The 23,057-nt window shown below is 38.1% G+C and overlaps 2 protein-coding genes across 3 annotated transcripts; both read left to right on the top strand.

Annotated features, from left to right (window-relative positions):
* Window positions 1–12: 12 nt before the first annotated feature.
* Window positions 13–4,995, top strand: PHOSPHO2 (phosphatase, orphan 2). 2 transcript variants are annotated; one of them, XM_070956915.1, is made up of 3 exons: window positions 13–425; window positions 1,622–1,708; window positions 2,696–4,995. In XM_070956915.1, exon 3 carries the CDS (start codon window positions 2,718–2,720, stop codon window positions 3,441–3,443), a length of 726 nt encoding a protein of 241 aa, XP_070813016.1. In that variant the 5' UTR covers window positions 13–425; window positions 1,622–1,708; window positions 2,696–2,717; the 3' UTR covers window positions 3,444–4,995. The 2 variants fall into 2 exon arrangements, with proteins under 2 accessions (XP_070813016.1, XP_070813015.1); XM_070956914.1 differs by having other exon boundaries at window positions 13–444.
* A 5,637-nt stretch (window positions 4,996–10,632) lies between these two features.
* Window positions 10,633–16,107, top strand: KLHL23 (kelch like family member 23). The gene is made up of 3 exons (XM_070956913.1): window positions 10,633–11,845; window positions 13,822–13,974; window positions 15,755–16,107. The coding sequence occupies exons 1-3, from the start codon at window positions 10,633–10,635 to the stop codon at window positions 16,105–16,107; spliced, it is 1,719 nt and encodes a 572-aa protein (XP_070813014.1).
* Window positions 16,108–23,057: the final 6,950 nt, after the last annotated feature.

Genomic DNA, 23,057 nt, shown 5'->3' with positions numbered 1-23,057 from the left:
GCTCTCTCTCTCTCTCTCTCTCTCTCTCTCTCTCTCTCTCTCTCTCTCTTTTCCGGGCTACGGGCGGCTGGATTCTTTCTCTCTTTCTCCCATTTGTGCAGGCTGACACATTCTCTCGCCCCGGGCTTGGGCCGAAGCCGGGAGGGGTACACTCGGAAGACGGGCTGCCTCCGAGGGATAGATAGGTCTGTGCTGCGGCGCCCCCCGGGGCTGGTGGCCCAGGCAAGTCCTCGGGCTGGCTTTGGCCTCCCTTGTCGGAGCCGTTCAGTTGCCTCGCAATGAATGACTGCTGTGCGCGCGAGGAGCCTTGGCGCGTCGTTCGCGGCTCGTTTTCCCACGGCGTCCCTGGCAGCGTTGCCCCCCTAAGACTCCCCGCGAAGGAGCCATCTGACGGGTTGACGGATTGACGGTTCGCCTTTATAGCGGTTGGTGGCTTTTGTAAAGGTAGCGACCGTACGAAAAAATAAACCTTAAAATGTCTATATAGACCGCTGCGGGCAGTGGAAAAGCTTAGCGAAATACGGGTTCCTTAATTAGCGACTGCAAACGTGGCCTTTGCTGTATAGATTCTTACCTGGCTGACTCTTCCGTCTGCTAATGCTTGGCAAAGCTTTGAGCTATTTCTGCCTTACATACCATTCTTGTCCCTACAGAACAAGATGAATTGCTTCTCTTGATAGGTCACATTTGCCAGGCTGCCCGGGGCTTGCAAATCTTGCCTTGATCTTATAACTAAACATTTATTTTTGAAATGTAAATGTTATTTGCTCCAGTGACTGTAAATTGTTATGGTTTTATTTCTGGCTGTACACCGCCCTGAGTCCTTCATGAGAAGGGCGGTACAGAAATTTAATAAAATAAATAAAATAAATTAAATTACTCAGGAGAGTACAGATGTTCATTCTGTTCTTTGCCTATTTCCAAAGAGAGCCAAAAGCAGGTCAGATTCAGGGCTACATTGCCCATACATTTCTTTTCCTGCTTGCCATGTACGCTACAGTATTTTCAAAGTGATTTACATTGACAGACTATGAGAGTCATTGAATCCAGGCACCTTTGGTGAATTTCAAAGACAATTGAAGCTTTTCAGTCAAATCTTATCTTTTAGCCAAGGTTTTTGAAAAGGTAAAAATCCATACAATGAGATTGTACATGTTAATGTGATGATGAATGTCTTCTAACTCTAATAGTTGACATCCATTGTTATTCCAACATATTTGAATGAAACCTGGTTGGAGGAAAGTTATTAAGCTCTTTCATTTAAAATCCCATTTTACAAATGGATTCAAGGAGTTGATGTTTTTGAAATATCTAAAATCTATGTACTATATTCTTATGATGTGTAGAATCTGGCTTTTGTTTGAGAATAGCGTCCCCTTTATTGCATACAGTTATCTCATTATATTGTGGTATTCTAAATTGTTAAATAATGTGAGCTTTGTACTTTGTTTATCCACGAACTTCACAGGTTAATATTAGCCTAATTTACCTTTAAGCCGAATCTTGTCTCTTTACCAAGATTATTGGTAAAATACACAGGAAAAACCTCTGTGCCTTTCTGGGTTCATTCAAGCCAGATCAGAATAAGAACATGTATTTTCTTCTCTCTGTCTCTGTACAGTTAAGTGGCCTGCAGTCATTTTCTGGCAGAACTGAGATAAATTCTATTTGATTTACTCCAATGAATTCAAGTTTCAAACATTATCCAGTGAGTATCATTGATGTATTGTGGTTGATTTTTTTTTTAAAGTGCACATCTATATAAATCTATCTTATCTATCTGTGTCAGTTCTATACTTTTTGATAATGTAATCAAATATCCTGTCTTTGAATTTTTGTTTTGACTAATTATTACTTTATATGCTACCATATATAGGTAGTCCTCACTTAATGACAACTCAGCCTAGAATTTTGACCATAAGTTACTGTGATGGTTAAGCAAATCATGTGACTTGTCTTGATTTTACAACTATTTTTACAATGGTCATAAAGTGAGTCACCATAGTTGTTAAATGAATCAGAAAGTCATTAAGTGAATCCATTTTCCTAAATGGGCATTTTTTTGCTGGAAACTGCAACTGGTCATAAACAGCCAGTTGTCAAGTGCCCAAAATGCAATCATGTGCCCGTGGTGTGGATGTGTTGGTATGGGTGGGTGTTAGTCCTAACTTCAAGGATGGGTCATAAGTAACTTTTGGGGGTCATGATAACTTCAAATTGTTGTTAAACTACTGGTCATTAAGTGAAACTACCAGTACTTTACAGTTTATTGTACATTCTTTGTTAGTTAAGGTAAATCAATATAAATATCACATACAGAGGACTAAAATGAAAACTGAAATGCTTTGAATAGCCCTAACTTCCTGCATTGTTTATAGCTTGCACATTATATAAAAACATAATGTGAACATTATATCTGAAATATATGCCAGGATTTTCTGCATGTAATTGCTGCCCAGTTTAGATGCCACAACAAACTGTGATTTGGTATAGCAGTATATAGCTTGGACTCTCTCTTCTTTGAAAGATAACTTATATTTTGAGAAGTATTCAGATGCATTTTAAAAGTATTATGAATGATTTATATATGTCTCAGTATTATTTTTCTTGCTGAAAATTTTCTTAAGGCTATCAAAAATATGATTATATAAATGATTTATTTCATTCATAATTAAATTATTTTTCTCATTTCCAGGTTATACTTATATCCAACAACAATGAGATTTCTACTGGTTTTTGATTTTGATCATACAATTGTAGATGAGAACAGTGATACCTGGATTGTTAAATGTGCACCAGGTTCAAAACTTCCTGATGAAATAATAAACTCCTATCAAAAGGGATATTGGACAAAATACATGGACAGAGTTTTTAGATATCTGGGAGATAATGGAGTAAGAGAAGAAGATATGAAAAGGACTATGACAACAATCCCATTTACTTCAGGAATGATAGATCTTTTAGATTTTATTGGCAAACACAAAGGCTTTTTTGATTGCATAATTATATCAGATTCCAATACTGTCTTTATTGACTGGATTTTAAAAGCAGCAAATGTTTTTCAACTATTTGATGAAGTGTTTACAAACCCTGCAAGTTTTGATAGCTTTGGCTATCTTTCTGTACAGAATTGTCATATCCATGATTGTACAAAGTGCCCCATAAATTTGTGTAAGAGGAAAGTTTTAGAAGAATTTTTAGAAAGCAATTTAACTTCAAGAGTTAAATACTCACAAATTGTATATATAGGTGACGGGGGAAATGATCTGTGTCCTGTAATGTGTTTAAAAAAGAATGATGTTGTTATGCCACGCCATGGGTATATTTTGGAGAAAATGATTTCTCAATTAGCTCAGGATCTTGTTCCATTGGAAGCATCAGTTCTCCTTTGGTCTTCTGGTGTTGAGATTCTTGCCTACTTAGAATTGCTTATAAAAGAATAGTTCCCATTTAGCCTAACAACAGCAAATTGGTGCTACTGTCTTGCCTTTCTCATAGTAGAACCTTTCTTTATGGATATTAGAAAAATCACATGTTGTTTACATCATTTTGTCTTCCCTTTCCTTGTACAAAATCAATATATAGTTAGTAGGATGAATAATTTAATGAAGCAGATGCCAAAATTATTATTAAATGTAATAGTCATCTGTGTCATTTCAGATGAACTATTAAGATCTGTTCTATAATATATGGTAAGTTCTGTTTAATTATATATTGGCATCCATGATAGTATACATTCAAATTGGCTCTTAACAATAAAGAGGAGGGGAAAGCAAATCCCATTGTGTAAGTGGAAATCCCGCTCAAATAATTGCCGTCATTTGCTGCTTTTCAAAAAAATAGCAGAATATTATTTCTTAGAATTGAAAAACACTCATAGTCCTGTAAAACTTTAGAGATCCAGATTATTTTTGTAACCAATTACAATACAACAGTTGGTTGCAGTTTAGTAGTATCAAACTGAAAGAATGCATAAATAAAAATAATACCCATTTTTCTCCTATTTAACAAATATTCTACATCAGTCAATCTGGTTAAAGGTAATGCACCAATACAAATAAATGTAGGCAATACCGACTACTGTTTAATGCTATCTGATTTAACTGTCCATAGAAGTGTTGGTTTTATCTGCAAATAAACCATAAGAATGCAAATGAGATGATGCAGAGAGAGAGATGTATTTCCTTTCATAAGCAAAATACTTTATATGAATCCAGTTCAATTCTGTGCATGTTTACTAAGAAGTAATCCCTAAACTAGGCCAGTGGGATTTATTCCTAAGTAAACTACATAGAACTGAAGCCTTACAAAAAATAATTATGTAAAATGAAGAGTATAATATGTCAGTGCCACAAAGACAAAATCACTGCTTCAATTTATTACTAAGGCACCACATTTATCTTTGCTAATACCTGTGAGGTATAATCTTTCTTTTTATGTAATTTTGTTACAAATATGAAAATCTTGGAACAGGAGGACTGTATTAGGCTATCTGCAAAAAATATGACATTGTCTTTTTCAACTAGTAAATGTTATTAAGAGGCATAAGCCTTCATAAGCTGAAACTCAGTTCATGACAATCTATGCCTTTTATTAAAATTGGTTAGTTAGAAAATGTGCTGCCAAACTCCTCTTAATATAAAAGTTATATCTGGAAGTTTTAAAAAAGGGCATAAATTGATAAGCAGTTTTGTGTTGGTCTTTTTAGCCTTTGCAAAAAGTGAATGTGTGAAAATTGGTTTAATATGTGGAATTGTATATATGGATAATGTATTTTTTTAGTTTAAAATTAATGAAAGGAGAAGATTAAAAAATTAGTTCAATATTAGCTGGTTCTCAGATATTAATTTATGTTGGTCTTAATGAGTAGGTTATTTAACTATCTGGTAAAATTCAGATATTGAGTACATTTGATATAGTGAACAATGAATTTGCTTAGAAATCCGTATTTCACTTGTTATTCTTTGAAATACTATGTGCCTACTAAAATTTTTGGAATATGTGTACTATTTAAAATAACAATGATTAATTTATCCCATTTGTAGTTTTTATTTAAGATGTATGCTTATAAAGATAACAATTAAATATTTTATTACTGAAACTACCTGTTAAATATTTTGCCTTAACTGTAGAATATAGCGATTATATAAATCAACAGAAACAACATGCTGTATTGGACCTAACCTAACAGATGTTTAGTTGATTAGTATAAAAAGAACATTGGTTTTCTATTTCTTCCTCTGTTGGCGATACACTATATATTAAAGCTTTTTCTAACAAATTCTTCTCCCCTAGTTTTAATGAAGCTTATATTGCATTCCTTCCAATATAGATGAGGACCCTATTACATGGTCCAAAGATCTGCTTATTTGATAAATGTGAATGCTGATTTTAACAATTAATTTGGCCCATGGATTATAGCTTGTGCTTTCAACCATTGTGCATCCATATTAGGCTGATTTATAATCAGACTATCAAGAGTTCTGCTATTTATTATTGAAATAATTCATATGGCTGCCCCATCTCAGAGCAGGTGGTGCAAAAGGTTAAAAACTAACAGTTATAAATAATACCTCATGACTCTTGAAGGAAATAATACATTCTGAACTTAAACTCATTATCAATAACAGTGGTTTCCTACTCTTCTGATCCAAACATCTGTGGAAACAGTCAGGTCTTGAGAACCTTATGAAGTGCTAACAGGGTTGGGACCAACCGGATCTCTATGAATATGCTGTTCCAGGTGGGCACTGTCAGAGAAAAGGCATTATGTTTCCAACAAGATGACATCGTTTAATAGAGGGGACTTGAAATATGCCCTCTTTCTAGATCTAGTAGGATCAGCAGGAAAAAAAATGGAAGAAATTGATATAATAGTATTCAGAACAAAATTCAATGGTTATTTCGCTGGATCGGTGGGTTTCAAAATTTTTTACTACCAGTTCTGTGGGCGTGGCTTGGTGGGTGTGGCAGGGGAGGATACTGTAAAATCTCCATTCCCACCCCACCCCAGGGGAAGGATACTGTAAAAACTCCATTTTCTCCCAATCAGCTGGGACTTGGGAGGCAGAGAATAGATGGGGGCGGGATCCAGTCAGAATTTTTACTACGGTTCTTCGAACTACTCATCATTTCCGCTACTGGTTCTCCAGAACTGGTCAGAACCTGCTGAAACCCACCTCTGCTCTGGATGCTTTATATGATTTCTTAGAAATTCCTGAAACGAGTCTCAACCCAAAGATGCTTTTTCAAAAGGCAACTGCATTTTGTTTTTCCTAGGAAAATGATTGAGAAACTCCACAGACCAGGGGTGTCAAACTCAAGGCCTGAGGGCCGGATCTGGTCCACGGGGTGCTTAGATCTGTCCTGTGGGGCCACCCTGGAAAACAACTGGCCCACTTGCCTCTACCAGCGAAAAAGGCCACGTGCGGCTCTCCCGAGTTCCTTTTACGCTAGCAGAACGTTGTAGGAAGCCAAAAACGGAGCTCAGGAGCCTGTTTTTGCTGGCAGAGCACTTGGGCCACCACAGGCACGCTGTGAGCTGGCCACACCCACCCCGGCCCCATGAGGTGAAACAACCCTGATGCGGCCCTCAATGAAATCGAGTTTGACACCCCTGCCATAAACAGTTGCCATAGGCTTGTCCCAAATTTAACGTTCTTTCCAGGATTTGGAATTTTTCAAGAATTATAGATTATGATGATGATGATGGTAAAGATACATACAAAGAGAAAAAAAGTATCTGTTTTGCTTTTTTTAATTACTTTATTATAATTAAAAAGCAAAAATAAAAAAAAAATGTGGATTCTGTGGAAAATAATATCCCTACAACATTGTATATTGCTTGTAAATTTTTCAATTATTTTCTTTTCCAAAAAGAATAGCAAGAAACTGGGGCTTTTCAGCAATATACTCAATTTTGTAAACTACATTGCCCTGCTTTTTTTTCCCTTTTTTTTTAACATTTCATCAGGGCTATATATTCATCTATGATATGTGTGGATGTGGGCCTAGTCTTCCTTTGATAGGAAAACTAGAAAAATAATGAATCATGTCCTTTATTCTTGGTTGACAGACTTTACTTATCATGGAAGGAGGCAACTGGGGGTGGTGAAGGCTTCAAGTCAGTCTTGATCCAGGCCATAGCCTGGACTACAGGTAGTCCTCAATTTATGACAATTGACCCCAAAATTTATGTTGTTAAGTGAGAAATATGTTAAGTGAGTTTTGCCCTGTTTTACTATTTTTCTTGCCACGTTTGTTAAGTGAATCACTGCAGTTGTTAAACTAGTAACACGGTTATGTGAATCTGGTTTTCCCATTGACTTTGCTAGTCAGGTCGCAAAAAGGGATCACATGACTCCAGGACACTGCAGATAAATATCAGTTGTCAAGCATCCAAATGTAAATCATGTGACCATGGGGAGGCTACAACAGTCATAAGTGTGGGAAATGGTCATAGGTCCCTTTTTTCAGTGCCGTAACTTCGAACGGCCGCTAAATGAACTGTTGTAAATCGAGGACTACCTGTATTCCCTGCAGTTTTCTTGGCAAGATTTTTCAGAAGTAGTTCCCCATTACCTCCTCTCTAAAGCCGAGAGTGACTGACCCAGGTCATGTAGCCGGTTTTGTGCTGAAGGCAAGACTAGAACTCGGCACTCTCCCAGTTTCTAGCCTGATGCTTTAACCGCTGCTTACCCAAACTGACCAAGAGCTACAGGTATTTAGAAAGGCTTTATAACCAGCAAGTTGCTATCACAGTTTGGCCAGCATCTCTGGGAATGGCTGGGCAGGGAAAGGAGATGGAGCAATTTGATATCCCATGAGTGTCTATGGAGATTCTCTCATGAGATATCCCATGAGTGTTCCCCAGCCCCCCCCCCCCCGCCGTCCCCCCTCCCCCCCCCCAGCTCTGGATAAGCAAAGCTATTGTTTCCACTTTAGAGTCCCTGGAAGCAAAACGGCCACCATTCGCAGCCCAACAGACGCTTTTACAGCAACCCTTGCCTTCCCCCCCACCCCTGAGGCCCAGAAGCAGCAGGCAAAGCTTTCTCTGGGGATGAGAGGGAGGGGAGCTGAACGGCAGAAGCTGAGGATGGCCTTGTTGGGAACAGAGGGGCCTGGCCGGAGGAGGAGGCGAGCCAGCTGAGGCACCAAAATAGGAACTGGGCTCTCCTCCATCTGTTCCTTCTATAGCCTACAGCAGCGAAGAGAAGCTGAATTTCTTCTAAAGATAGTCAACGGGACAGCCGAGCCCTTCCTCCCTTCCCTCTCAGAGAAAGACTCGCGGAGGGGCTTCCTAGCGGCTTCATCCTGCCTGCACCTCTTTCCCCCCCCCCTCGCTTCTCAGAATAGGAATAAGCGGGTTGCAGCCAAGCCTTGCCGAAGCGCGCGCGCGGCCAAGCCGCTTCCCTCAAAGTTTGCAACCTGCTCCAAAGCCCCGCTCGATTTCCCACCCACCCCTTTTGTTCCAAAGCGCGCCTCGATTTGGCGGACTGGGTTGGGCGGGACCGGAGCAAGGGGAGCAAAACGAACACGGGCTTTGCGCCTCCTTGTCCCCGGTATACCCCGTTTAATAGGCTTTCTCCCTTTCATTTCCACGCGCGGGGGGGAAAACAATTGACAAGGGTACCGAGCGGCTAGGAAGGCGCTCCCACAATGCCCCACGACCGACCCTAGCCCCGTGGGTGGGTTTCGCTTCGGGCAATTTGCCTTTTAGTGCCACGGTCCTCCTCCTCCTCCTCCTTCCCCCTCCCCTTCGTGCTCAGATTTTTGAAAGCTGCTCCTTTCCTTGTTCGAACCCAGCTCTTGCCTCTGCCTGTCACCCAATTTGGAGAGCAGGTGGGTGAGTGTTTAGCAACTACGGGGTGGCCGAATGACGACGCTTTGGATAAAACCTATCGAGAATTTGTCCAATATAAATGACAGCCGTCGAAGAAACGAGGACCTGCGGCTGACTGGACTGTTTTTTGAATGGGATTGCAGCATTGCCAGGGTATGGCTAACCGTGGTTAGCCTTATTAGGATGAACTCTAGTTTCTGGGATGGTTCGAGACGAGCCATAGAACTGGCTGGCGACTTGGTGGTTGCGCTATGCCGGGCGACCACAGCTGTATAGAAGGCTTTTTTTTTTAAAAGAGGGATTTTTTTTTATCATTTCGGATTAACTACATCGTCTTTCTATTTCCCAAAGCAACATCGCCCCGCGAAATGACAGACAACTCGGTTGATGGCTTTTTGTCCTTAAATGCTGTCGGTTTTATTGTTCATGCAGCTTTTGAGATAGTTAAAAAGTTCCAAATGTTGCTTTTCTGCTCTCAAAAATCTCTTTAATTACCCACAAAGAGGTTGCATTGTGTTTGTGTTGCGAGAAATCCCCTGTGGGATTAGCGATGTGCCACATGATCTAGCTTTATACCCCCTTTCCTGAAAATAAGGTTATTGAAATCAACCGGACTTAGTTTTGAGATGGATGAGAATATATTGTTATCCCTAAGAAATAACACAATTATGCGCCTGTTTACCTAAAAGTAAACTGGACTGGACCGGATTTACATGGTGTCTACTCCTAGGTAAATGCCATAGTTAAATATACATAGGATGGAAGGGTTAATTTGTTCTTTTCACAGTCCTGCCTGATTAATTGTTGATTTTACAACCACTTTTATCGTGTATTATAAATGGTAGCATTAGAACCCTTTATATTGCTATATATTACTTTGAGGTTTGTGGAAGAATGATTGAATGAATAACAGTGATTAAAATGAGCAAATGAAATAGGTTGACAATGATAAAAGTGGAAAATACACTTTTTGCCTGGGACTCAAAATTAAAGTGATTTTATATTCTTAACATTCCTAGATCTGATAATGTGTTTTAACAAAATTATGAACAATTTTTACTAATAAGTTAAGTCCAACTAAGTGGGATTTGTATCTGTTTCTTGTTCTGTTTGGAGGGATTTAAATAGGATCACCATATCTTGATTTGCAAAATTTAAATCAAATTAATTTGTACATTTGTAACATTTGAAAGAAAATCTTCTTCCTCACATAAATATATATTGTTTATAATAAGAAATCTGCATAGATCATGTATGTGTAAAATAGAGTAAACACATATGTGATCTGTGTAGAATTCTTATTATTAACAAATAAGAGGACTGTTCTTTTCACCAGTCCTGCAGGCTTCATTTAAGTAAGGTATGGAAACCAGTCATTGAAAATGTGAGCCTGGTTGGAAGATAATTTGATGCTGGCATCTAATTCTGGAGCAGATGAGGCACTGCTTGGGAGAGCAAGAAAGAAGGTTCGAGTTGTATGAGGCAGTGGAGACCTTTGAAGAGCTGAAACCAGTGAAGCTTAATAACTTAAAACTGATTATTCCTGGATGGTTTTATTTTAAGGGAATATATTTCTGTTGGCAGCTTTGCATTCTCTTTTTTACCTGATGTGTTTCTTGATCTGATATGCTGGATTTTTAAAATTGCTATCTTGATGTGAGCATTAGAGGTAAATTATTTGTAAAAAGATTCTGCCATTGAAATCAGAAAGCCTTATATTTGAATGGACAGTGATAGGAATGAGTACATGAACCTCACTGCCGTGTTGTTTCTGATATTTTATTCCAGTGATGGCACTGACTGAGCAGGGGGAATATACCTATAGATACAAAGACTTCTCTCATCCTATAGAATTTTTGGATGCATTCAGGACGTTCTATCTTGAAGGGTTATTCACTGATATTACCCTTCAGTGTGCAACGGGTGTGCTATTCCATTGCCATAAAGCTGTACTAGCTGCTTGTAGCAACTATTTCAAAGCCATGTTTACCTCTGACATGAAAGAAAGGTCAAAGGATCAGATTCATCTTTCTTTGTTCAGTCCTACAATACTGGAATCCCTGGTGATGTACACATACACATCAGAGATCCAGATAACAAAACAAAATGTTCAAAGCCTCCTTCAAGCTGCTGATCATCTTCAGTTTACTTCCGTCAAAAAAGCCTGTGAACAATTTCTCATCAGACATTTAGACCTTGACAACTGTTTAGGGATGCACTCCTTTGCAGAATTCCATGTCTGTTCAGAGCTGGAGAAGGAATCGAGAAGGATAATATTGTCGAGATTTGAAGAAGTGTGGAGACGAGAAGAATTTCTAGAGATTAGCAACAAGAAGCTCCAGTTCATTCTCTCCAGAAAGAATCTTGATATATGGAAAGAAGAAGCAATGATAGAGCCCATTGCCAAGTGGATTGCCTATGAGGTGGACAGCAGGATCGAACATATTTATGATCTGTTGAGGTGCCTTGAAACTGATTTAGATGAAATGTACTTGAAATCAGCCCTAAGCTTGTACAAGACATGCCAGTTAAAGGAAAATAAAATCAGATCTCTAATACGTAGTGTATTGGGACCCAAGCCAAGAGCAGTTACAAAAAGATCTACCACTATTATGTATGTGATTGGGGGCTATTACTGGCACCCTTTGTCTGAAGTCCACATATGGGATTCAGTAAACAATGTTTGGATCCAGGGAACAGATATGCCAGATCACACACGAGAAAGCTATGCAGTCACAAGCCTGGGACCCAATGTTTACGTGACTGGAGGTTACAGAACAGATAATATAGAAGCCCTTGATTTAATGTGGATATACAATTTTGAAACTGATGAATGGACTGAAGGCCATCCCATGCTTAATGCAAAATACTACCACTGTGCAGTTACCTTAAGTGGTTGTATCTATACTCTGGGAGGTTATCGAAAAGGGGCTCCGGCTGAAGAAGCGGAATTCTATGATCCTTTAAGAAAGAAATGGTTCCCAATTGCAAACATGATTAAAGGTAATCGACTTGCTGCATAACTTGCTAATTGAATCCTGCATGTATTTTTTAAATGGAACTGCATTGTTTCCCACTTCTATTTTGGGCTGCTTTGGGTAGGTACTAATAGGACATTAAGGTCTGGGTTAGAATAGGTGGCTCAATCATTTGGGATCAGTGATCACACTTGGCATTTTGAAAATGATGTGAACAACCTCAAAAAATGAATGTCACATCAAGTATGGTAAGACAGACGGTATCCTTTTCCATTTCCTAGCATTTTTACAGTAGTTAATTCTCAAGGGACAAGAGTATTTCTAGTAGGGAGAGCAAGAAGCTTTGTCTTTCTATATTTTGTCTGCCTGTCTGTCTACCTATCCATCTATCTCATGATTCTGGGCAATATGCAATTGTTAGAGAAAAACATATACGTGTGAACTTTTTGTGAATATAATAATTGACAATAAAATCCGGTTCAGAAGTTATACAATCCAAAAAGTTCAATGTAAACCAGGTAAAAATACAGTTAATTGGATTAGGGTAGCTGTACTGATATATCCAGCTGCCCTTTGTATATGTTTAATTAAGATTGTTTAAAAATTTGGAATTTTTAATATTAATATGAAATTCAGTGTAATTTTATGGCAGTGGTATGTCGATCATTTATTTTCTTCAGTGCGTTATTAAGAAATGTATAGTTGAGAGAAAGGGAATTTATTATTGATTGAGGTAAAGCATATGATAAAGTGAATAGGCTTGAATTGTAGAACGTTTTGCACAAATATGGAGTTTTAAGTCAATTGCTAAATTGCTAAATGCTGTAAGCATGGCCTATGATGGAAATACTGGTAGCCCTGATGGTCATGTGGTCACCATCTGCAACCTTCCCAGACAGCTTCTGACAAACATAGTCAATAGGGGAGCCAGTGGGAGGTTGCAAGATGTCTCACTTAATGACTGCAGGTGGTTCTTCGCTTAACAATCCCAATTGGGATTGTTGGAACTGCCATTGCAAAGAAGGGGTGGTGGTCACATGATATTCTACTTGGATCGCTTCACTTAGTGATGGAGTTGCTGGTCCCAGTTAGGATCATTAAGTGAGGAATACCTTACCTATAAAGCATGTGTGGGAATAAATAGAATGCTTAGTGAATAGTTCATCATTAATCAGGAAGTAGGACAAAATATATGTTTCCTTTGCTGTTAAGTGTATTATTGTATTTAATATTTGGCTACAGGTACAGTATAAGAAATGCAGATGTATAGGTTAAAGATATGAACATTTATGTACTTTGTATGCAGACCATGCTGTGTTGTGGGTTGAGAACTCAGATTATTTGCAGCAATTATTAAGTAGATTATGCAATGTGACAAGGAGTATGGCTCTAAAAAGTAATGTATCAAAAATGAGTAAGGTGACACTAAAATTGCAAATTATACATATAATTATATATCTTCCAGCATTTGTGCATCTTAAAATATCTTATACTTAGTAAACATTCTATCATCATACTAATTCTATTTGTTCAAGTTTTGTTGATAGATATAGATATATAGATATAGATATAGATATAGATATAGATATAGAAGATGAGCAGTGTGTAGTGGTTCGTTGCAAAGAGTAAATATTGAAAGTAAAAGTAACTAGAAAAACTAATGAAAATATACGGAGGTATGTTTGGATGCAATGGACATAAGGCTGGTTGGCAAGTAGAGAAAGATATGGAGAATTGTGTCCATGTAAACTAGAGTTAATTCTTTCTCCTTTTCCTATCTTTTTAATTTATTTGTCTTACTATTTTTTTTATTCTTTTTCTGTGCTTTGCACAATATTACTTATCTTAAAAGGTGGACATGTTGAATGATGGACACGTTTGTGTATTAATTATCTTATTAGCTGTGTGCATGTATTATATTAATGGCCTGTTGATGGAAATTGTGCTGAATTTATTTATCTCTTTTTAGAAGCCTTTTACAAATTTGGTATTACTAAATAGGTGTTGGAAATGCCACTGCCTGCGTCCTGAATGAAGTCATCTATGTCACCGGAGGCCATTATGGTTATCGGGGAAGCTGCACTTATGATAAAGTTCAGACATATAATTCAGATATTGATGAATGGAGTATAATCACCACAAGTTCGTACCCAGGTAAGTTTTGCTTCTACAAAACAATTTAAATAAATTACTGTAGACCTGTTCTCCCATTGAAAGTATTTACATATGAGTCACAAAGAAGGAAAAGGACATTTAGATAATTGAATCCAATTCCTAGTCAATGAAAGCATCCCGCTGTCTAGTATCCACACAGAAAAATGTGCCCCCCCAATTATAATGAAAAATTCTTCCCATTCTAGTCAACCCATTTATTTATTTACTTACTCACTAGTTATTAGCTTTAAAAGTCACCTGACTCTAGGATGTCTCTGGTGGCTTACACTTAAAATACAATTAAAAACCTTTCTTTTTTGTTTCTTATTGAGTAAAATGAATTATAACTACTGTATATCGGTTTGGCCCCTGTACAAAAAAATTAGCATTCAGTAGTGGGGACATGATCATTATTAGCTTTGACTCTCATACCTTGTTCTTTTTCAAAAGCCCATAGTGACTCAAGCCTCAAGACTTAACATCTCCTAACCATTAGGAAAGTCTACAGTTCAACTGTCGGGGTCTTCTTCCTTGCTAACATGCAAATGATTCTGAAAGGGACACCTTTCTGATATTTTTCAAGGGGAATCTGCCCAGATTCAACTGGTATAGCAGTTGCAAACCTTGGAGAAAAAGGTCCTGATGACAGATACTAGAGACCTCATCATCTCTTGTGCAGATTTCTGCAGTGTGTTCTCCATGGGACTGCTCTGAGGATTATCTAAAAGTTTCCAGATACAGAATGCAGCCATCCACATATTATTATGTGAAATCTGCTTTTCAACCCATACAGTAATGCTGAAACTCTACAGAGTACAGTTCAAAATGTTAGTTTTGACCAATAAAGCCTTATATGGTTTTGACCTAGCAACCTACAGAACATCTGAAACAATTTTTTTCAGTTCATGAGTTTTGTGTGGGTACTTTGAGAATTCTTCCCCCACGTAATATTCAGGAGTTGCTAGAAATCAATGCTTCCAGCTGTAGCACCAAGAAACATATGACACCCTTTTTTAAGCATTCAGAAGAGCTGTTTAGAAGAATTTTAAATGTAAGTTAAGATTTAGGTCATTTGGGATGCCACATAACATTTCTGTGATTTTGGGGTTGATTATTTTAATATTTTAATAATATTGATTTAATAATATTGATTTTTTACTTTTGTTTTCATAACATGTTTGGCTGTGTTATGATGTTGTAAATCACTATGTATCCTTGCTTTTTCTGTTTATTTCCCTTTTTATTCTTTACTTTATAGCATTTGTACTGATTTCATTTTTTTCATGCCTTTGCCAATTACTATGTTCAAGCTTCTTTGCAATAACACCTGTTATTCGTGACTTTCCTGTACAATGCTGAGGAAGCCCTTTTCTGAAGAATATATCTATTTATAAGTAAACAGATAAATTTCTTTATCTCAGTTAAGCAAAATGTGGCTACAAATCATAATCATAATCTAAATCCAAAATTCTTGAAATCAACAGAGAACCATATTATTTATTTATTTATTTATTAATTAATTAATTATATTTCTATACCGCCTTTCTCCCGTAGGACTCAAGGCGGTGTACAGTCAAGAAAAATATAGACACACAAACATCATAAAATTTCTAATTAAAATTATTAATTTTATTATTAGAATAATAATAAATAATAATAATAAATATTAGAATGTTTAGATGAAGATTCTTCTTCTGTCAATTGGTAGGCCTTTCTTTTTTTTTTTTTAATTCTTCAAAATATAATGGACAATGTTAATAATTCATCTGTTTTACTGTAGAGTATGGATTATGTTCCATTGCACTGGAAAACAAGCTGTATCTTGTGGGCGGTCAGACAACAATCACAGATTGTTACGATCCTGAGCAAAATGTGTGGACTCAAAAGGCTGATATGATAGAAAGAAGGATGGAAGGCAGTGCAGTCGTCATGAATGGATGTATCTATGTGACAGGAGGCTATTCCTCTTCCAGAGGTTCTTACCTGCAGAACATTGAGAAATATGATCCTGAAAGTAATAAATGGGAAATTGTGGGGAATCTTCCTAGTGCTATGCGTTCCCATGGTTGTGTATGCGTATACTTTCTGTATGATGAGGAAAATGTCACTTCTGTGACTGGAACTACAGCATAAGCCACCACGTACCACAATAATTTGCCTTCAGGAAACAAAAATGTCTTTCAGTAGCTCAGCAGTTACAGATTAGAAGATAACTAACATCACAGTTCAATTTAATTAATATTACTAATTCACTCTACTTTACAAGTGACCCATATATTACAAATATTATGTGTCAGACTCAAAACTGCTAAATGTTTATTGCTGTCCTTGTCATCAAAGGGGACTCTAGGTGGCTTACAATCAATCAATGAAACACCAACATAAAACATTAAAACAATAAATAGTAACATTAAATTTGATTTAAAATTGACGAAGGGATGGAGCAAGATGCACATTAACCAACTCTGGATTGACATGCCCCCATTGGGGCCTCAAGCCAGTTGTCTTCAGGTTCTTTCGGAAGGCCAAAATGGTGGGTGTGAATCTCGCCTGGAGGGGCATGATGTTCCAGGGTTTATCCTTTCTGAGGAAAAACTACTATTGTTTTTTTTTCTGCAGCTCAGTACCTTTTTTTGCAGAAATACAACCTGGGTTTCTCAACCCGGTTCTTTCTGGGTGTGCTGGACCACAACACCTATAATCTCTGCTCTGTGGCTGTGGGTGCTTAAAGTACCTCACTCCTGGATGGCATCTTCTTAGGAATGACTAGTCTACCCTAATTAACTCTATGCAACCCTGCTTGATTTCAGCTCAGAACGATAACATACATTTTTAAAATATTTTTTTCTCCAAGAAACACATATGTAATTGCCCCATTCTTGAGTTACGTTAAATCCTTTGAAGTTCTGATATTACAAGCTATGTGATGAAGGAGATATGGATTGATTTTATGACCTGTGATTGTATACCAAAGCTAAGGAGCACTAAAGAAGAACACGAAGAGGGGAAAGACCTCTGCGGGGGAGGGGGGACTGGCTTCTTTTGTTGCTTTAAATATAGATGTGAAGATACACAATATACAGTTCCTTGTGAACATTTTGCCTTATCTTGCCTCTTAGACTTAAGGGAGATAAGTAGTAAATATCTACTTGTCTCCCCTTACCGCCAATTAGTTATTAAGTTAAATCTCAGCCAATGTAGATTTTACTGGTTGTTTTACTGAGGTTGTCACATGCTTGTGTTATTTAGGATGAGATTTCAATAGTAAGATGGGGCCAAATTATTCTACCCCCTTTTATGCCAATTTAGCCCCTCCTGAGGATATAGGAAATGTTCTTTTCTGACATGTTATTTTAAGGGTACCACATTCAGCTAGAAAGGCCTATTATTGGTCCAAATGATAAGATATTTATTATTTATTTATTTATTAAACAAATGTATATAACTAACTGTCCAACTCACACATGGGTAACTCCGGGCAGCTTACAAGATCACAATCAAATCAAGTACTTGATCTACTCCATCTCCATTGGTGCTCCCCAGGGGAAAACACAACCATGTTTTCAGGGTGGGGGCCCAACCATGCCTTGAGGGGGAATGAACTTAGATATGGAAATCCTAAATGGTTCTATATGAAGTGACCATCCAAGAGAATAACATATTGTTCCAAGATGTGGTGGAACTGTGGGCTAAAAGGGAGGACAACCTCCCCCCCACAATACACACACGCATTAGGGGAAGTTCAGAGAGGAAATATCTGAGACCAAACCTTTAGTCTATATTGCCTTTTCCCAAGGGAAGCCAGACAGTCTGGTGTGATTCTTGTAATATAGGGGGTCAACAATAAACTACCAGTATATACCTTGGCCTTCTCACAAGTAGTTTTGGTTGCTTGCACTTGACAAGGTGCAGTACTCATAAACTATATGATTATATTTAATAAATTTGGCCATTGCATTGTAGAGTTTGAGGTACTGTATGCTTTAGGATGGATAATGATAATTTCCCTATTGTTTTAGTTCTAAAAGTAGGGTACCTACGAATGGTAGGAAAATTGAATGCATGCCACAGAAAACTAGCGGGGTAGATGAACTTGATTGGCTATTTACGAGCTCTTTAAACCTGAGGCACTGCAAAGTTTGTGCTCTTCAATTATTGACAATACAGGTAGTCCTCAAGTTACGGCCACAATTGAGCCCAGAATTTCTGTTGTTAAGACATTTGTTAAGTAAGTTTTGCCCCATTTTATGACCTTCTTGTCACAGTTGTTAAGTGAATCACTGCAGGTGATAAATTACTAACCCAGTTGTTAATCTGGCTTCCCCATTGACTTTGCTTGTCAAAAGGTTGCAAAAGGTGATCACATGATCTTGGATCACAGCAATGGTCATATGTATGAATCAATTGCCAAGTATGTGAATTTTGATCACATGAGCATGGGGATGCTTCAAAGGTCGTAAATGTGAAATGGTCTTAAGTCACTTTTTTCAGGGCCGTTGTAACTTTGAATGGTCACTAAAGGAACTGTTGTAAATTGAAGACTACCTGTAATCCCAATATTTAATAGGAAAGTAATTCCCCAGTTAGGGATGTGGTGGCTCAGTGGCTAAGATGCTGAGCTTGTCGATTGAAAGGTCGGCAGTTCAGCGGTTTGAATCCCTAGTGCCACTTAACGGGGTGAGCTCCCATTACTTGTCCCAGCTTCTGCCAACCTAGCAGTTCGAAAGCACATAAAAAATGCAAGTAGAAAAATAGGAACCACCTTTGGTGGGAAGGTAACAGCGTTCTGTGCGCCTTTGGCATTTAGTCATGCCGGCCACATGATCACGGAGATGTCTTTGGACAGCGCTGGCTCTTCGGCTTTGAAATGGAGATGAGCACCACCCCCTGGAGTCGGGAACAACTAGCACATACGTACGAGGGGAACCTTTAACTTTACCTTTTAATTCCCCAGCTATTATATGGGGCATAACTCTACAACCACAAAGATATCACCCTTTGGAATTAATTTAAACTCAGTTGTTGCATGCTGTTTTGGGAATGCCTAGGGTACCTGCAATGTTGCTGTATGATCAGGATTGGGTTTGCTAACAATGGAGACTCAGGTTTAGTTAGTGAAAATTACGTACAGTACTACCTCAGATTGAAATATCAATTATCTGGCCTTATTCCTCTGATTCTCCAACTTTGTTATATGACGCGGGGCAGAAGATAGTTAGTATAGGGCAGGCCTACACTTACAAACTTTTACTACTGTAAAAGTAGTAAAGGAAGCAAGGAAAACTGTTCAATAGGACCTATGGGACATTGCTGTCCAGACTGATAAGACTTATAAAAAGGTCATTAATCATTGGCAATTTAGAGAAGCTGATAATTTGGCAAACTGTCTATATTGAGTTGCTCATGCCAAACAGAGGAGGGCATGTACACTAGTGTGTTTTGATGTGATGCCCTCAGCAGTTTACAGGACCAATACACAGGCCTTCCTTTTTCAGAATGTCTTTCTCCATGGGATCAGTTAACTCTGTCCTAATATTCTACCTTTATTATAGGTAGGCACATTAGGCACGTGTTATGCTGATTCTTGTATATTATCTGCCTCCTTTACTATTGGCTGATATGAACGATGAAATTTTATGCAGCAAAATTTTGCTGCCTTAACTTTCTACACAAGAAGATGTTAGGGGTTTAATTTGTATTAAGGATGTTTATTTGTTTTAATTTGTATTTTGTACAGTACAAAATTTGTATTGATCTTTGATTGTAATATACCAAAACAAACTTTGTATGATTTATGTGTTGCTATTAATCACATAATAAAATATGAATATACAGTATACCAAAGTATTCTAGTTTTAGAATTATGTCACATTTTCAGTTCTGCCTGGAAAGGAATTCTTGTTTAATACAGGTAGTCCTTGATTTATGATTACAATTGAACCCAAAATTTATGTTGATAAGTAGACATTTGTTAAGAGAATTTTGCCTCATTTTACAACCTTTCTTCCTACATTTGTTAAGTGAATCACTTCTGTTATTAAGTTAGTAACAAATTGTTAAGTGAATCTGGCTTCCCCATTGACTTTGCTTGTCAGGAGGTTGCAAAATGGGATCACATTTTTCCAAATTTTGTTCACGTGACCTTGCTGCAAAGGTTGTAAGTGTAAAAATCATCAGTCCCTTTCCCCAGTGACTTGGTAACTTCGAACAGTCACTGAACGAACTGTTGTAAGTTGAGGACAACCTGTATTTCTCATGGGCTCATCCAAGCTGAAGGATGCTATCATTTTCAGACAAAACTTTTGACAGAAAAATATTTTCTATTGCTGTAATTATTTTTGCAGATATTTTCGTCTGAAAGTGGTAACTTCTGGGTTTGTAAAATGACTCGCTTAATAAGTGCACTGATTTGCTTAACAAAGGTAGCAAAAAAATCATAAAATGGGGCAAAACCAGTGGTGGGATTCAGCCAGTTCGTACCACTTCAGGAGAACCGGTTGTTAACTTTCTGAGCAGTTTGGTGAACTGGTTGTTGGAAGAAACATTCAGGCAGAGAACTGGTTGTTAAATTATTTGAATCCCACCACTGGGCAAAACCACTTAACTGCAACAGAAATTTGGGGTTCAATTGTCATAAGGCAAGGAGTACCTGCATATGATAACCTGGATCTTGAATGCAGTTTGCAAAGTGGTGGCAAACTTTAATAATTTATCCTGTACCATTGAATTCACTCTTCATTCCTCAGCAGCATTTCGATGTCCTTTGAAACACTTCATTTTCTGGATTTCCTCTAGAGATTAGGAATTCTCCAGGATCCATAAGCAGGGAATGTCTGCACCATGATCGTATCTAAAGTAGCTGCTCCCTACCCATTCCAAACAGCAACGAAGGTCTAATTTGCACCATGCATCAGAACCTCAGAAAAAACCACAAATTATTTCTAAAAGCCAATAGGATCTATGTGGTGGACCAGTGAAGTGGATGGTCTAACTTTTCTATCAATCTGTAAAATGTTTAATCCTAGTTTATGATAATGGAAGTAGTCAAAATTAATTCAAGATGCTGAAGCCAGTTGTGCAGCTTTATGCCAAAACTTCAAGAGAAATAGAAACTGTTTACTGAAGGCAAAGTGCACACTTTTTCCCTGCTACCCTTCTAATGGGAAGGATAAACCATATTGCGTTGCACATTGCAGGGCACATTATCTCACAAACTAGCTTCTATTTTAGAACAGTGTGTTGGATGAACCGATCTCTGTTTAGTTTCTAGCTCAGTGCCTAATGTGAACCCAGATAACCAGAATAAATAAAAACACACTTCATTACTTGGATGTGAGCTCATGTTAAATCACAATTTGATTGACTATGATATACAGTACTGAATAAATCACAAATATCTGAACATCTATGAAGATTCTCGATCATTCAGGTTGTCTCAAAGGTGCTTTCCCAAAAGGCAACTGGATATTGGTTTTGTTCTTTTCCTCTTGGAAACTCTTCACTTTTCATCCAAGAAGCTTCTTCAGTTCCACAAATAAGCTCCACAAATATCTGAGTGCTTACACTGTTGTTTATATTCCACACTCAGCACATGAAGAGAAGCCAAACCTACCTAAATCGCATATGGTAAAGTGTCTTATTCTGCAGCCTCTTTAGTCTTAGTGCAACAACGGAATTAACTAATTGTGCATGCGCAAGCCATCCGTTAGAAGAAAAAGCAAAACTAAGACATGAATCCCAAAGGTACCTTTTCAAGAGGCGAGTGGATTATGTTTTTCCTTGAAGGCGTTTCACTTCTCATCCAAGAAGCTTCTTCCGTTCTGAACTGAAGAACTGAACCAATGTGGTGCCAAGATGGCGCAGTGATTAGAGTGCAGTACTGCAGCTACTTCAGCTTACTGCTAGTTCAGCAGATCAAATCTCACCGGCTCAAGGTTGACTCAGCCTTCCATCCTTCCAAGGTGGGTAAAATGAGGACCCAGATTGTTGGGGGAAATATGCTATTTACTATACTGTCTTTGGTGTAAGCCGCCCAGAATCCTCGGAGAGTGGACGGCATAGAAATATGACTAATAAAATAATAATAATAATAATAATAATAATAATAATAATAATAATAGTTATGACATAACAATAGTTGAAAAGAAAAAAGTATGGTTCATTGACATTGCAATACCTGGTGATGCACGAATTGAAGATAAGCAGCAAGAAAAAATCACAAAGTACCGGGACTTACAAATTGAAGTTGAGCGACTGTGGAAAAAGAAATTGTGTGTTGTCCCGATTGTAATTGGAGCCCTCAGAGCAATACCCAAAGGGCTACCCCGCTATTTAGAAATTCTAAATTTGCCGGACTTGAACATTTTGACTCTACAAAAAACCACCTTACTCGGAACAGCTTACATCCTCCGACGATACCTTAACAGTTCCTAGGTCCTTGGTTAGGACTCGAGCTGCTGAGCTATTAACCAGCCTCAAAGGCTGTGAATCTCACTAAATATTAACCAATAAATAATAATAATAATAATAATAATAATAATAATAATAATAATAATAGTCTCATCCAAGAAGCTTCTTCAGTTCTGAGGAACTGAACCGATGAAGTTTCTTAGATGAGAAGCGAAACGCCTTCAAGGAAAAAACAAAAAGTCTCATCCAAGAAGCTTCTTCAGTTCTGAGGAACTGAACCGATGAAGTTTCTAAGATGAGAAGCGAAACGTCTTCAAGGAAAAAAAAACACCCAAAGAAAATCCGGTTGCTTCATGAAAAAAAGCACCTTTGGGACTACCGTGACCCTTGGATGACTGAGAATCTCCATAGACATTAAAGATACGCGAAGTTTCCCTCTCTCTCCATTCCTTCTCCAAAGAATGTCGGCCTTTTCAAAAATCCCGCCAGCGGCGGGAAAGAATCCCGACAGAATTCTTCGAGCAAGCGAATCCGGAGGGAGCGGAAGATTCGAATCTGCGTTCGTTCACACGTTCCTCCCCCCCCCTTCCCTTCCCCTCCCCAGAGGGCGCCGAGTCCTCCAGAAAGGAGTAAAGGCGGAGATGAAACTCAACCCGCGTGGGTCCGGACGGGAA

Source organism: Pituophis catenifer, unplaced genomic scaffold (genome assembly GCF_029215685.1).
Source record: "Pituophis catenifer annectens isolate HBS135680 unplaced genomic scaffold, rPitCat1.0.hap2 SCAF_1, whole genome shotgun sequence".
Classification (NCBI taxonomy): domain Eukaryota; kingdom Metazoa; phylum Chordata; class Lepidosauria; order Squamata; family Colubridae; genus Pituophis; species Pituophis catenifer.
The sequence above is the reverse complement of the archived record's forward strand: the minus strand, read 5'-3'. Positions and strand labels throughout refer to the sequence as shown.